The sequence below is a fragment of the Pipistrellus hanaki genome, assembly GCF_964339955.1.
Source record: "Pipistrellus hanaki genome assembly, chromosome: 3".
Classification (NCBI taxonomy): Eukaryota; Metazoa; Chordata; class Mammalia; order Chiroptera; family Vespertilionidae; genus Pipistrellus; species Pipistrellus hanaki.
The window spans coordinates 101429192-101445215 of record NC_140505.1 but is presented as its reverse complement, the minus strand read 5'-3'; the positions used below and the strand labels follow the sequence as shown (position 1 = coordinate 101445215).

Here is a 16024-nt window from a genome sequence, read left to right as displayed (position 1 = left end):
CAATGACATGAAAGTCTTTTTTGCATCAAATTGTGACTGGTGATGAAAAGTGGATTTATTTTGAGAATCCCAAATGCACAAAGCCATGGGTTGATCCCGGTCAACCACCAACATGGACTGCAATGCCAAATCGCTTCGGAAAGAAGACAATGCTCTGCGTTTGGTGGGATCAGGAAGGTGTGTGTTATGAGCTTCTAAAACCAGGTGAAACTGTTAATACTAATCACTACCCAAAACAAATAATCAAATGGAACCATGCTTTGATCGTGAATCTACCAGAATGTGCCAGAAGACACCGTAAAGTAATTTTGCTTCATGATAACCACCATTACACACTTCAAAACCAGTTAAAGACATGTTAAAAGATCTTGCCTGGAAAGTATTAACCCACCCACTGTACTCATCAGATTTTGCTCCTTCACATTACCACTTGTTTTGATCAATAGCACACGTACTTTATGAGCAGCACTTCAAAACATATAAAAAGTGGAAAATTGGGTCTCTGAATGGTTTACCTCAAAACAAGGAAAGTTCTATTGGGACTGTATCCACAAATTACCTGAAAGATGGGAAAATATGTAGCTAGCTATGGACATTACTTTGAATAAAGCACTTTTGATATTTCTCTTGAAATTATCATGTTTTCTTTGATTACAAAATCGGCTATTAATAATTAGTACAACTAGTATAGGATTCCCTATGCTGTACTTCACATCCCTGAAACTATTCTGTGAATATCAATCTGTACTTCTTAATCCCTTCACATTTTCACCCAGTCCCCTAACCCTCTTGCCCTCTGGCAGTTACCAGTCCAGTCTGAATTATGTGTCTTTATTTCTCTTTATTTATCCAATTATTACCAACTCATTAACAGAATAACTAATGTGTGCAATTAGTTAATTCTGACATCTTAGATACTTCGCTGACTTTTAATCATTTTTAAAAATCATAGCTTTACACTTATTTTTATTTTTGTTGTATATATGACATTGTAGGAGTTAGGAAGGAGTATAATTTTTTTTTTAGTTTATTTTATAACTTTTAAATACTTACTTAGAACTATGGTGTGTGGGACTTCATTTGCATATTGGTGGGCCTGAAAGAAGGGAATGGTTACATCCATTTCTTTTTATTTAATCTTTTTTGAAAATATTTTATTGATTTTTTACAGAGAAGAAGGGAGAGAGATAGGGAGATAGAAACATTGATGAGAGAGAAACATCGATCAGCTGCCTCCTGCACACCCCCTACTGGAGATGTGCCTGCAACCAAGGTACATGCCTTTGACTAGAATTGAACCTGGGACCCTTCAGTCCATAGGCTGCCGCTCTATCTACTGAGCCAAACCTGTCAGGGCTATTTAATAAATTTTTGTTGTTCAGATTATTGCCATTGTTTCTCTTTTTTCCTCCCATAGCTCCCTTCCACCTGGTTCCCATCCCACCTTCTGCCCTTACCACCCCCCACTGTCCTCATCCATAAGTATACCATTTTTTCCAGTCTTCCCGTACCTCCCATACCCATTTCCCCCAAAGAATTGTCAGTCCACTCCGATTCTATTATACACACCAGTTTATTCTGTTCAATAGATTTTTAATTCACTTGATTTTTAGATTCACTTGTTGATAGATATGTATTTGTTGTTCATAATTGTTATCTTTACTTTATTTTTCTTCTTCCTCTTCTTAAAGAATACCTTTCAGCATTTCATATAATATTGGTTTGGTGGTGATGAACTCCTTTAGCTTTTTCTTATCTGTGAAGCTCTTTATCTGCCTTCAAATTCTAAATGATAGCTTCGCTGGGTGGAGTAATCTTGGATGTAGGTTCTTTCTATTCATCACTTTGAATATTTCTTGCCACTCCCTTCTGGCCTGCATAGTTTCTGTTGAGAAATCAGCTGACAATCGCATGGGTGCTCCCTTGTAGGTAACTGTTTTTCTCTTGCTGCTTTTAATATTCTCTTTGTCTTTTGCTCTTGGCATTTTAATTATGATGTGCCTTGGTGTGGTCCTCTTTGGATTTCTTTTATTTGGGGTTCTGTGTGCTTCCTGGACTTCCAAGTCTATTTCTTTCCCCAGGTGGGGGAAGTTTTCAGTCATTATTTCTTCAAATAGGATTTCAGTATCTTGCTCTCTCTCTCTCCTGACACCCCCATAATTCTGATGTTGGTATGCTTGAAGTTGTCCCAGAGGCTCTTTAAACTATCTTCATATTTTTGGATTCTTTTTGTTTTTACGTTTCCGGTTGTGTTTTTTACTTCTTTGTACTTCAAATCTTTGATTTAATTCTTGCGATCCTCTTGTCTGCTATTGGATCTCTGTATATTATATTTTATTTCAGTCAATATATGTTTAATTTCTAGTTGGTCCTTTTTCATATCCTCAAGGGTCTCACTAAATTTATCTGCCTTTTCTAGGAAATTCTTTTAACCATGGTTTTGAACTCTATATCCAGTCGTTTGCTTTCCTCCATTTCTTTCATTTGTGACCTATTTCTTTGTCTCCACATTTGGCTGCTTTATCTCCACATTTGGCTTTGTGTGCTAGATGTCCTATAGGGCCCAGTGGCTCAGCCTCTCCAGTTACCTGAGGTGGACATCTTGGTGCACCCCTTTGTGGGCTGTGTGCACAATCTTGTAGTTAAGCCTTGATTGTTGTTGGTATCACTAAAAGGAATTGACCTCTAGGCCAATTCTCTGTGAGGATCAGCTGTGTTTATGCTGGGAGAACTTCTGTGCTGGAGATATTCTTATGAGACAAGACTTGCAAGTACTTGTGCTTAGCTTGGATGGGGCAGAGTCTCAGGTTGGAGCAGACAGCATTGGCTTCCCGTCAGCCATGCCCTGCATCTCAGTGTCCCATGGTAATCACTGCAAGCACCTCTGAGAGAAAGCAGTCCTCTCCGTGCACGTGTCTCTGTACCTCTGCCTTCTGCAGCTCCTCTGAGTCTCAGTGTGCTTTTCTCTTTCCTTCTAGTTTTAGAATTTTCACTCAGCCAGCCTTCCTGTGGTTCTGGATGATGTCTGTTTTGTCTTTTAGTTGTGGTTTTGAAATTGTTGTGCGGGGCATCAGTTTAGGTGTTTACCTATGCTGCCATCTTGGTTTCTCTATTGGTTACATCTATTGATGTGGAGTATACAGGGAGATCACTAATGGCTGTAGAGCAGGAAACATCTGTTCCCTGTCCAGTGATGAGGATATGGCTGAGTGGAGAAATATTCAGAGAGTGTAGCCATGCAAAGTTCTGCTGTGCATTCATGGCAACTGGGGGGTTCCAGTCAAGCTGGGTGTCCTACCCAAACTGGACTTCTGGACAAACTAAGGCCCTAGAATGTGATAATCCCACAGGGCATACAATGTCTGGCTGAGGCCTTTCAGAGAGGCCAGTGGCCCTCTTCTCCCCCTCAACACCCCCCTCCCCTACCCCTCTTACACACACATCTACAGTATCTATATTACATTCTTGGAATCCCAGCACTAAAACACTTTCATTTCAATGCACAATTACCAACTTCACTAAGAGATGGAGTTTAGAGAATGCTAACCGTATATGAATGAGGTGGCTTTTGACCATTTGTGTAATGAAGCAAAAGACTGGTATTTCTAATCTAAACAAAGGCCATTCACCTCTAACTGGTAGGGTACAAAAGGAAAAGCACATACAGTATTTCTAGATATTTTAAATGTTGCTGAGATTTTCAAGGAGTCCAAGAGGATTAAAGACCTCAATCATGACAGGAAAATTCTGTTTCAGTGTCTAATAACTGACATAATATATGATGTGTCTGAGACTGTGTGGGATTGTTGTGCTCCTGTTCAAGTGTGGCCACTACTTTAGATCTCACAAGGAGCCTATAGCCAGCCACCAATTCCTTCATCTCATTTCTTTATCCAGTGACATATTCTTACTTTTTCTCACCTGTCCTCACGTTTCTTATCTCACCTCTTCCATCTCTCCTATCACTTCCTCTTCTGGCTATAGATATAGTGTTTTTATTTTTAAATCCTTTCATTTTTGACATGTTTCACTCACACCCAGAACTTGTTCATTCTTCAAATCTTTATTTAGTATCTACTGTGTGATAGGCATAGGAAAACTAAGATAAAATAAACAAGTTCCCTGACCACTAGTAGTTAAGTCAAGTGAAAAATACCTATCATATTTCTTGTGCTTCTAATAAAATTCAGAACACTTGGATCTAAATAAGTACCTTATTTTATCCTCATAATAATCCTGTGAGGCTATTACCATCAAAGGCAAGCAGCAGCTTTGATTTCTCCAGCCTTGCTTAAAATATCAGTTTTTCTTTGGTGCATGTTGGCATGAAATAAAAAAGTCTTAGTCCTACACTCAAATTCATGCTCCTGTATCTTCCTTCAGTGATTTATTGGCATAAGTTGTTTTTTAAAAATTAAGCAATTTTTATCACAACTTTCCCTCTTTGTTATCCTATCTAATAAAAGAGTAAAGTGTAAATTGACCATCACTCCAAGATACAAGATGGCTGCCCCCATGTGGATGCAAGATGGCCACCACAAGATGGCCAGCAGGGGAGAGCAGTTGGGAGGAAGCAGGCCTGAAAGGGAGGGCAGTTGTGGATGATCAGGCCTGCAGAGGAGGACAGTTGTGGGCGGTCAGGCCAGCAGGGAGGGCAGTTAGGGGTGACTCGGCTACCAGAGGAGGGCAGTTGGGGGCAACCAGGACTGCAGGGGAGGGCAGTTTTGGGGGACCAGGCCTGCAGGGGAGGAAAGTTAGGGCTGTGTGGACCCAGGCCTGCAGGGGAGGGCAGTTAGGAGTGATCAGGCAGCAGGAGAAGACAATTAGGGGTGACCAGGCCAGCAGGGGAGGGCAGTTGGGGGCGACCAGGCCTTCAGGGGAGGATAGTTAGTGGTGACCAGACCAGCAGGGGAGGGCTGTTGGGGTAACCAGGCTGGCAGGGGAGGGCAGTTAGGGGCAATTGGGCCAGCCAGGGAGCAGTTAGGCATCTATCAGGCTGGCACAGGGGTGGTTAGGGGGTGATCAGGTTGGCAGAAACGGGTAGGGGCAATCAGAGGCAGGCGAGCAGTTGGGAGCCAGCAGTCCTGGATTCTAAGAGGGATATCTGACCACCCATTTAGGTGGGATTGGGCCTAAATAGGTGGTCTGACATCTCTCAAGGGGTCCCAGATTGGAGAGGGTTTAGGCTGGGCTGAGGGACAGCCTATTTCACTCCCCAATTGCACGAATTTTGTGCACCAGGCCTCTAGTATAATAAATAAATATTGGGACTTCCCACATCCTCCTACGTAATCCAATATTTGTTTCTAAAGAACATATCCGAATCTTTATTTAACATATACAGTCACCAATATTATGGAAGGACCTCACTCACAGTATAAATCGTCATACCTTACAGAGCAAGTGCTTGGTAGAAGTTGGCTAAATTTAACGATTTACAGAACTAACCTGTACCTTCATCTTTTACCCATAAATTTTTTTTTTTTTCATTTTCCAAATGACCTCAATGTCCCTAGTGAGTTTTGCCTGTCTTCAAAAACCTTTTCTACAATTTGAATTTTCATACCTTTCTTTACAAGTGATAGATTACCTCAGGCAATTTGATATTTTCTGAAGTTAAATAAGGATGGCCTGAAATTCTTCATCTATATCTGTACCTGAATTGCTAAGTAATACATCGACCAGTCTTTGTCCTATGGGTTCTGCCAATCCGCACGATCATGTCACTGCTGACGGGTCAGGAGTCGGTACACAGCTGTTTGCAGATACCAGCAGGGATTCAAACCATCTGTCCATATCTTTTCATCAGAATGTTTTGTGGTCTAATAGCAAATCTTACAGAAGATCAAGTAAACTGTTCAATTTCTCTCTCTGAGCCTGAGTACTCCATTGTGGGAGGAAATTTAGATTGCTGTAGTGAAGTTTCTCTTAAATTCTGCCCAGTGCTTTGATGGATGATAGTGTAAGCTGGTTACCTTCAGTATTGGTGATGTGCTGGGCCTGTCAGATGCCTCCCAATCATAAGAAGCCAGTGGTGCTGCACTCAGTTTTCCAGTTTTCTAAGTCTGTGTCCTGTTCACCCAGTCATGCTTGTTTGAACATATCAAGGTCTTCAGAGTAGTCTTAGATGACTTAGTGCCTTATTTGAACCTCTTTTTTCATCCATCATGTGACAGATACCAGATTCATAGTTAGTTAATCAAAGGTGGTTTTATTTATTTTTTTATTAAAGAAAATGTTTTTTTTTTAATTCCAGAGAGGAAGAGAGATGGAGAGAGAGACAGAAACATCAGTAATGAGAAAGAATCATTGATTGGCTGTCTCCTGCATGCCCCACACCAGGGATTGAGCCCACAACCTGGACAGATACCCTGACCAGGAATCAAACCATGACCTTCAGGTTCATAGGTTGATGCTCAACCACTGAGCCATGCAGGCCAGGCCAAAGGTGGCTTTATAAAGACTTAAGGGAGCCGAAACCGGTTTGGCTCAGTGGATAGAGCGTCGGTCTGCAGACTGAAAGGTCCCAGGTTCGATTCCGGTCAAGGGCATGTACATTGGTTGCGGGCACATCCCCGGGAGGGGGTGTGCAAGAGGCAGCTGATCGATGTTTCTCTCTCATCGACGTTTCTAACTCTCTATCCCTCTTCCTTCCTCTCTGTGGAAAATCAATAAAATATATTAAAAAAAAAAAAAAAAAGACTTAAGGGAGTCACCAAATGTGGAAAGCATCTAATGCTCATTCAGTCTTTATTTCCTTATTCTCTATCTTGGTCTATCCAGGCTGCTAGAACACATATCACAGACTGGGTGGTTTAAACAAAACATTTATTTCTGTCAATTTTCTGGTTCATGGATAGCCATCTTCTCACCGTGTACTCACATACCAGGAAGAGCCAGGGAGCTCTGTGGGGGTCTTTCATAAGGACACAATCCAAGTCATAAGGGCTCCACTCTCATGATCAAATAACCTCCCAAAGGCACTAATACTATCACATTGGGGCCTTTCTTTCTTTCTTTTTTTTTTTTGCTTAGAAATTCAGGCTGGTAAATCCAAGATCAAGGTGCTAGCATAGTCATTGTCTGGTGAGCTCCTACTTCCTGTTTCACAGATGGAGTCTTCTAATTATATTCTCACATGAAGGGCTTAGGGAGCCCCACAGATTCTAATCCCATTATGTAAGTGCACTAATCTGTTCATGGGGGGCGCTACCCTCATGATCTACTTCCCAGAGGCTTCCCTTCCAACACCATCACATTGGAGGTTATGATCCCAACGTATGGTTTTGAGGAAAACAAATATTAAGACCATAGCAAAAGGCTATTGCTAGGTTCCATTGGTATTTTGCAAAAAAAAAAAATTAAAAACTGTGGGTGTTTAACAAGCAACTGAAAGCCAAGTTTTTTTCTTTTCTTTTTTTTTAAGCTGTATTGTTCAAAGTATTACATGTGTCCCTTCCCCCCCACACACAATGAGCCCATGTAGTCCCCACCCCCCAGGCCTTTACCACACTATTGTCTGTGTCCATGGGTTATGGATATATAATATATGCATACAAGCTTTTTGATTGATCTCTTCCCACCCATCCACCCACCCCCACCTTCCCTCTGAGATTCAACAGTCTGTTTCATGCCTCCACATCTTTGAATCTGTTTTGTTCATTAGTTTATTTTTGTTCATTAGATTCCACATATGAGTGAGACACTGTGATACTTGTCTATTTCTGACTGGTTTATTCCACTTAGCATAATGATCTCCAGGTCCCTCTATACTGTCTCAAAAGAGAAAGAGATTCTTCTTTTTTATTGCTGCATAGTATTCCATGGTGTAGATGTACTACAGCTTTTTTATCCACTCATGTACTGATAGGCAACTGGGCAGTTTCCAGATCTTAGCTATTATAAATAGTGCTGCTATGAACATAGGGGTGCATATGTTTTTCTTCTGATTGATATTTCAGGCTTCTTAGGATATATTCTGAGAAGTGGGATCACTAGGTAAAATGGCAGCTCCATATTTAATTTTTTGAGGAAAAAATTCATTTTTATAGTGGCTGTACCAGTCTGCATTCTCACCATCAGTGTATTAGGATTCCTTTTTCTCCACATCCTCACCAGCAATTGTTTGTTGATTTATTGATGGCAGTAATTCTGACAGGTGTGAGGAAGTACCTCATTGTCATTTTAATTTGCATCTCTCTGATGATTAGTGACTGAGCATTTTTCCATATGTCTTTTGGCCATTTGTACGTCTGCTTTGGCGAAGTGTCTATTCAGGTCTTCTGCCCATTGGTTGTGTTGTTTGTTTTCCTTTTGTCAATTTTATGAGTACTTTATGTATTTTGAATATTAACCTCTTATCAGATTTATCATTGGCAAATATGTTCTCCCATACAGTGGATTCCCTTTTCATTCTGATACTATTTGCTTTTGCTGTGCAGAAGCCTTTAATTTTGATGTAGTGCCATTTATTTTTTCCTTTGTTTCTCTTGTGCTAGGCATTTGTATGAGTGGAAATTTTACTATGTGAGATGTCTGATGTTTTTTTTCAAGCATTTTTATGGTTTCAGGATTTGCATTTTAAATCTTTCATCCATTTTGAGTTTATTCCCGTGTATGGTATGAGTTGGTAATCTATATTCTTCCTTCCTTCTTTCTTTCCTTCCTTCCTTCCTTCCTTCCTTCCTTCCTTCCTTCCTTCCTTCCTTCCTTCCTTCCTTCCTTCCTTCCTTCCTTTTTAATGTAGCTGTCCAATTATCCCAGCACCATTTATTGAAGAGACTGTCTTAACTCCATTGTATGCTCTTGCTTCCTTTGTCAAATATTAATTGAATGTAATGGCTTGGGTCAGTTTTTAGGGTCTCTGTTCTGTTCCATTGACCTATATGTCTCTTCTTGTGCCAATATCAGGCTATTTTGATTACAGTGGCTTTGTACTATAGCTTAATATCTGGTCTTGTGCTCCCTCCAACTTAGTTCTTCTTTCTCAGGATTGCTTTGGCTATTTGTGGTCTTTTTGGTTCCATATACATTTCTGGAGTGTTTGTTCTAGATCTGTGAAGTATGTCATCCTATATAATAAGAGAGGAATATGCTAATTAACCATTATGCTGTGAGGCATAATGACTGACCTCGTAAAGACCGGATCACAGATCAGCAGGAGGGTGGAGCGAAGAACTACAGGAGGGGGCAGGGCAGCAAACAGTGAGGAAGGGGGTGGAGGGAGCTACAGGAGGGCGGCAGTGAGCTACTGGTACACGGATTCATGCACAGGGCTACTTGTTGGTATTATAATAGGGATTGCATTGAATTTATATATTGCTTTGGGTAGTATGGACATTTTTAATGATTTTAATTATAACAATCCATGAACATGGTTTATTCTTCCAGTTGTTTATATCCCTTTCTATCTCTTTTTTTCAGAGTTCTATTGTTTTCTGAATATAGGTCTTTTGCCTTCTTCGTTAAGTTTACTCCTAAGTATCTTATTTTGTTGTTGTTGCAATTGTAAATAGGATTTTTTTTTTATTTTATTATTTTTTTTTTATTATTATTATTATTTTTTTTAGTTTCTCTTTCTGAGAGTTTGTTATTGGTGTATGAGAATGCCATTGATTTCTGAGTGATGTCAGTGGTGTGGTACAGTACCCTACTATGATGGTATTGCTATTGATTTTTCCCTTTAAGTCCTCCAGAAGTTTTTTTTTTTTTTTTTTTTTATGTATTTGGGTTCTCCTATATTGGGTGTATATGTTTATCAGGGTTATATTCCCATGTATTGATCCTATTATTTTGCAATGACTTTTATTTTCTCTTGTTATGGCTTTAATTTTGAAGTCTATTTTGTCAGATACTAGTATTGCTACTCCAACTTTTTTAAATTTCCATTTGCATGGAAAAATAAATTTTCATCCCTTCACTTTCATTCTGCGTAAGTCTTTTGTTCTGAGGTGGGTCTCTTGTAGACAGCATGTATATATGGGTCATGTTTTCTTATCCGTTCATATCTTTTTATTGGAGCATTTAATCCATTTGCATTTAAGGTTATTATTGATAGGTACTTGTTTGTTGCCATGTTTATTCTTTATCCTTGCATTCCTCCCTCTCCTTCTATTTCTTTTTCTTACAACAGTCCCTTTAGCATTTCTCGCATTGCTGGTTTGGTGGTAATAAACTCCTTTACCCTTTTTTGTCTGTGAAACTCCTACTGTCACCTTCTATTTTGAATGATAGCCTTGCTGGATAGAGTAGTGTTAGATTCAGTTCCTTTGTATTCATTACTTTATAGACTTAATGCCTCTCCCTTCTGGCCTGATATGTTTCTATTGAGAACTCAGCTGATAGTCTAATGGGAGTTCCCTTGTAGGTAACTTTCTGTCTCTTTCTTGCAGCCTTTAAGGTTCTTTCTTTGTTTTTAACGTTTGTCATTTTAATTATGATGTGTCTTCATGTGGATCTTATTTTCGTTTACCTTGATTGAGACTCTGTGCTTCCTGGACTTGTAAGACTTTTTTCTTCACCAAGTCAGGAAAATTTTCTGTCATTATTCAAACTGGTTTTCTAGTCCTTGCTCAGCTTCTTCTCCTGGCACCTTTATTATGTGGATGTTGTTTCATTTCGTGTTGTCCCAAAGTTCCCTTAAACTCTCCTCCTGCTTTTTAATTTTTTTTTTCTAATTGCTGCTATGATTGTGTGTATTTTTCTATCTTGTCTTATAACTTGCTGGTTTGGTCCACAGCCTCCTCTGGTCTACTCTTGAATTCTTCTAGAGTGGTCTTTATTAAAGCTATGTCATTCTTCATTTCCTCTTGATTCTTATTCATGTGGTTGGTTGGTTGTTTGTTTTTATTCAACTTCTTATAATTTTCATTACTTGTAATTCTCACTCAGACGTTTGAGCATCCTTATAACCATTACTTTGAATTCTTTATCTGACAAATTACTTGCCTCCATTTCATTTAGTTGTGTGTTTTTTTTCTGGTGATTCCTCCTTTTTTTTTTTCATTGACAGTTGTTTCTTTTTCTTCTCATGTTAGCAGTCTATTAGTCTGGGGAGCCAGGTGAGGAGGGTGCATTCACAGTGGTAGTTCTTGTGTGTTCAGAGGTAACTGGTCCCACCAGGTCACAGACAGAGGTGTGTCCAGTCTTCTGGTGGCACCAAGTTAGGCATGTCCTGTCTCTGTGGCAGGTCTGTGCTTGGGGGGGGGGGGGGGGGGGGGGCGTCAGTTTATGTCTACCAAGGAGTATTAGGCAGCAGCGCCATTTGCCCAGGGGCACTGGGTAAGACACAGTGGGCCACAATGTCAGGTCCATCTATATGGTAGTGTTGGGTCACGATGGCAGGGCTGGGCACACTATGTCAAGGCAGTGGGGCCAGTTTTCCAGAAGCATTGGGTCAAGCATGCTGGTTTGGAGCGTCAGGTCCCAGTGTCCAGGTGGTGTTAGGATTCCAGCATATAAATGTTGTGGGTGATACAAACATTCAGTTCATAACACTTTCTTTCATTCTCAAGAAAGTATGTAGATCCATCTAAGTGTCTGTCTCTGTGTTTTGAACAATTACTTGATATTTAGCTTTTCTGATTTTATTTCTTTAAAAGTCTCTCTTTTGTTCATTATTACATTTGCCTTTCAATTTCTGGTGTGTCAATTCAGTTGCCTTAAATTTCTTGTTATCCTTTCTATATCCCAATATACTACTTGTTAACTCTCAGTTGATTTGTGTGAATGAAAAGAAACACAGACCCAGATAACTCAAAAGTAATTTGTTGGACTTTGGATTTTTTAGATTATTTTGCACTGGATTTGCATTCCTGTTTGGGATTTATTTAAGCTGCTGTTATGATTTGTTTACATTCCTTAAGCATTTACCAGTTGGCTAATGGAACAAATAGGCAGGCCTAAGGAAGCTGAGCTAGGATGGATCATTAAAAACTGATTGTAGTTTGTTCCTGTGCCCAGAATACTGTCTGCTTAATGATCTAGCTTTCTTAATTTCTTGTTTGTATTGAAGTTTATATTCTAATAAAATAAGTTTGTTTTACAAAGAAAACTTTAATATGCTTAAAGGATAAAATATAGAAATTATTGTACCTAAAATTAAATTTGATGCTTTAATTGTTCATATTCTCTTTGTACTTTGTTCTTATACATTCTTATACATTGTTTTATTTTCTTGTATTTTCATTTTAGATTATACTCTGTTATTATCTCATTAAAAACCACTTTGTTGCATGATGTTGATGTTTCATAATCTTTGCTAATTTAAGCATTTAGCCTCTGAAAATGTACAGTAGAAAATGGACTTGCTATCTCCTTACTCAGGAATTCATTAGTGAATGTTCCAGGCTACAGTAGAAAGGAAAACTGGCTGACTTTCTGTTTTTCCTCCTTAATTTTAAAGGTGATGTTATTTCAAGAAATGACTACATGACTGCTTGGAATTGTTTTCCTTCTTGGAAAATAAGCCTTGCAGAAGAAGCTTATACAGGAGAATTTGGGTTGGGAGGTAGTTGAATGCTCAACATTCTTAGGACAAAGCAGTGAGCAGTCCTTCATTTATTCTGCCCTTCAGGATCACCATTCACCCAGTTCTCCTCAAATGAGTGTGGAAGCAATGTAACTCTATTAAAACTTTTGGGTTTTTTTTCCCCCCCACATATTTTATTTTTGCCTCTTTTAATAATAAAGAGAAAATGTCTTCTTTGTGACTTGCTGCACAAATGTTGTGGAAGAGATAGGAAGTATAATAGACGAGGAGATTCGTAGCCATAAACACGTGGGTCCTTTTGTTTCTCCTCTACTCTAACCATTAGCAATAGTACCTTTGGCAAGTTAGTCAAATCAATTATAAATCCGTAATTTGGGTCAACCCCAACCATATGTATAAAGTACTGCTTCCCACATTTATTGTGGGCTTTACCTCTGAAAAGAGGGATGTCTGGATGCCATCCCCAACCAGGCTGAGCCCCACCTTTTATCATCTTTCAACACAGGTGACTTCATTTCACCTCAGGCAGTTTTTCTGATGCATATACCTTCTTTTCCCTTTGATTGTAGTTGTAAATCAGAAAGTTCCCTTTATTGCAGCAAATAAAGTTAATAACAGTGTTGGAGATAGTTTTAAATAAATCAAAACTACCGAAGAATCTGTGTCAAACTTCATAGCTTTAGATAGTGCATAGAATATACCTTCAGGGTCCCTACAAAATTCCTGACTGAGTATTGTTTTCTGCAGACATACAGCATTTCAGCTGTATTATCACACAAATTGGCTGGTCCAGAAAGCTAACCAAATATTTTAACAAAGTTTTTATGGGAAAATGCATTCTAGTTTATTTATAATGAATACATAGTTTATTCATATTGGGGAACTGTCCAAACAAGTTTTTCCCTAGTTATTTTTTAACTGGTGGCCTGGTGCACGAAATTCATACAGGGGGTTGGGGGATTGGTTTCCCTCAGCTGGGCCTGCACCCTCTCAAATCTGGGACCCCTCAGGGGATGTCTGACTCACAATCCAGGACCACTGACTCCTAACCTCTTACCTGCCTGCCTGATCACCCCTGTCCACTCTGCCTACTAGTCTTCTTGCCCCAACTGCTCCTCCTTGCTGGCCTGATCACCCCCAACTGCCCCCCCCCTTGCCAGCCTGCTTGCTCCAACTGCCCCCCCCTGACAGCCTAATTGCCCCCAAATGCCCTCCCCATCGACCTGCTCACCTCTAGCTTCCTCCCTCTGTCGGCCTCCTTGTCCCCAACTGCCCCCCATGCCAGCCTGATTGTCCCCAACTTCCCCCCCTGAAGGCCTGACCACCCCTAACCACCTCTGCCTTGGCTCCACCATCATGGCTTTGTCCAGAAGGATGTCTGGAAGGTCTCCCAGAATGTCTTCTGGTCTAATTATATTACCCTTTTATTAGTATAAACTAGGGGCCCAGTGCACGAATTTGTGCACCTTGAAAGGAACTGTGGACCGCAAGGCTATAGTGGGCACAGGGGTTAGTCTTGGCCCATACTCGTGTGCCTGCCCAGCCCTGCTGTGGTCCCCAGTCCCCTCTCTGCCAGCAGCCCTGCTCCTGCTGCCGCTGCTCCCATGTGCTAACTATTGCTCCTAAGGAGCAGGGGGAGGTGGAGAAGTCCTCAGGGGCAATTGGGGTCAGCAGCTGCCTGTTGCACTCGCTGACAATGCTGAGTGATTGGGGCCAGCGCCGGGCACCAGCAGCAGGTGTGAGCAGGGCAGGCTCTGGCAGCAGGTGCAAGTGCCAGGCAGGACCATGGCGCGTAGGAACAGAGAATTTTCAGTAACCACCAGAGGCTTGCCCAAGTAACAGCAGCCAGCGCCCCCACTCACCTGTTCCACCATTCCACCAGGGCTGATGCCCACCATATTCTGCACTCTGCCACCTGCTGCCAGTGCCTACTATGTTCCTCGTGAACCCTCTGGTGGTCAGCGCATGTCATAGCAACCAGTTGTTTGATTGTTTCACCATTTGGTCTATTTGCATATTACAATAGCTTTTTATTATGTAGGACTAGACTCTCAGGCATGAAAATTCATGCACTGGGGGTGTCCCTCAGCCCTGGCCTGCCACTCTCACAGTCCGAGAGCCCTCAAGGGTGGGAGGTGACCTGGCAATCAGGAGAAGGTGATGCCCCATCATACCTCTGCTGCTGCCACTGCTGGCAGCACAAGCCTCAGCTGGCCCTGGTTACCTGAAAGAGGCTGATCATGGGGGGGCTGGCTGGGGGGAGGGGCTGTGGGAGGTTGGCCTGCAGGCCCCACCCCTCCATCGGGCCAGCAATGGGCATCATAGTGACCGGTTCTGGTCATTATGGCGTTGTGGTCGCTGGCTTTATATATATATATATATATATATATATATATATATATATATATATATATACACACACACACACACACACACACACATAGATTTTATAGCATAAAGTGGAATTTTTAGATCAGCAGGTATGCATTATTTTCATGATTCTATCATGTTATCAAATTGTCCTGTAGAAATTTTAAATCAGTTTTCGGCCCCATTAGTAGAGATAAGAATATCTATTTCTTTACTCCCTCACAGATGACAAAAACAGTCTCATTGTTGGCTTAATTTGTATTTCTTAAAATAATAATGCATTTGAACATTTTTAATATGGATTAAGTTTGTCATTTTATCTTTAGTTTTTAGTATTATTCTGCATTGTATAAAAAGTTTTTTTTTAATTTTTGTATTCAAAATTATCAACCATTTATTAAAAAATTTCTCCCCCCAATTTTGAAAATTTATTTCAGAGCTGTTCCTTTCCAATGATCACATACATAGAATAACTTGATTTTTAGAATTTAGTGGGGTGACTATCTCAAATTTCTTCCTTTTTCCTACCAGGAAAGCAATAGAAGAACTGCTTAAAGAGGCAAAACGTGGAAAAACAAGAGCAGAAACAATGGGACCTATGGGTTGGTAAGTACTGGAGTAATCTTCCTTAAAACTTAAAATACATATTAAAGAAAAAAGCCTTCTTTAGCATATAGAAGGACTGTTAAACCCTAAATGTAGAGGATATCACTCAAGGCAAATGGTAGAGAAGAATACCACTGAAGACTGAAGCTGAGAAACTCTAATAACTTGAAGAAATGGGCAGGGGGATGTATATGGAGAATATCATGGTTTTATCATCCCTTTGGTTCCCAAATCCCTGAGAGATAAATACATAGTTGTACTACTGTGACTACAGGCACCTGTGTGAGACTAATGTTATATCAGCATTTACTGTTTTGGGGTTTTTTTCCTCATTTTTTTAATTAAGGTATTATATGTGTACATGCCTTACCAATCCCCCCCCCCCTCCCATACATGCCCTCCCTTCCCAGAGTTTTTTGTCCATTGATTATGCTTATATGCATGTATACAACTCCTTCGGTTGATCTCTTATCTCCCCCATATCTCCCTACCCTCCCCGTTGTAATTTGACAGTCTGTTTGTTTCTTTACTGTTTCTGTATCTATCTTTTTGTTCATC

General features: G+C 40.4%; 1 protein-coding gene across 1 annotated transcript in view; it reads left to right on the top strand.

Annotated features, from left to right (window-relative positions):
- LOC311619954 (protein POLR1D) overlaps window positions 1–16024 on the top strand; it is a 50228-nt gene that overhangs the window by 19780 nt on the left and 14424 nt on the right. Inside the window, exon 2 of the mRNA XM_084878702.1 lies at window positions 15392–15466. Coding sequence (XP_084734828.1) covers window positions 15392–15466 — 75 coding nt within the window. The remainder of the gene's footprint in view (window positions 1–15391; window positions 15467–16024) is intronic.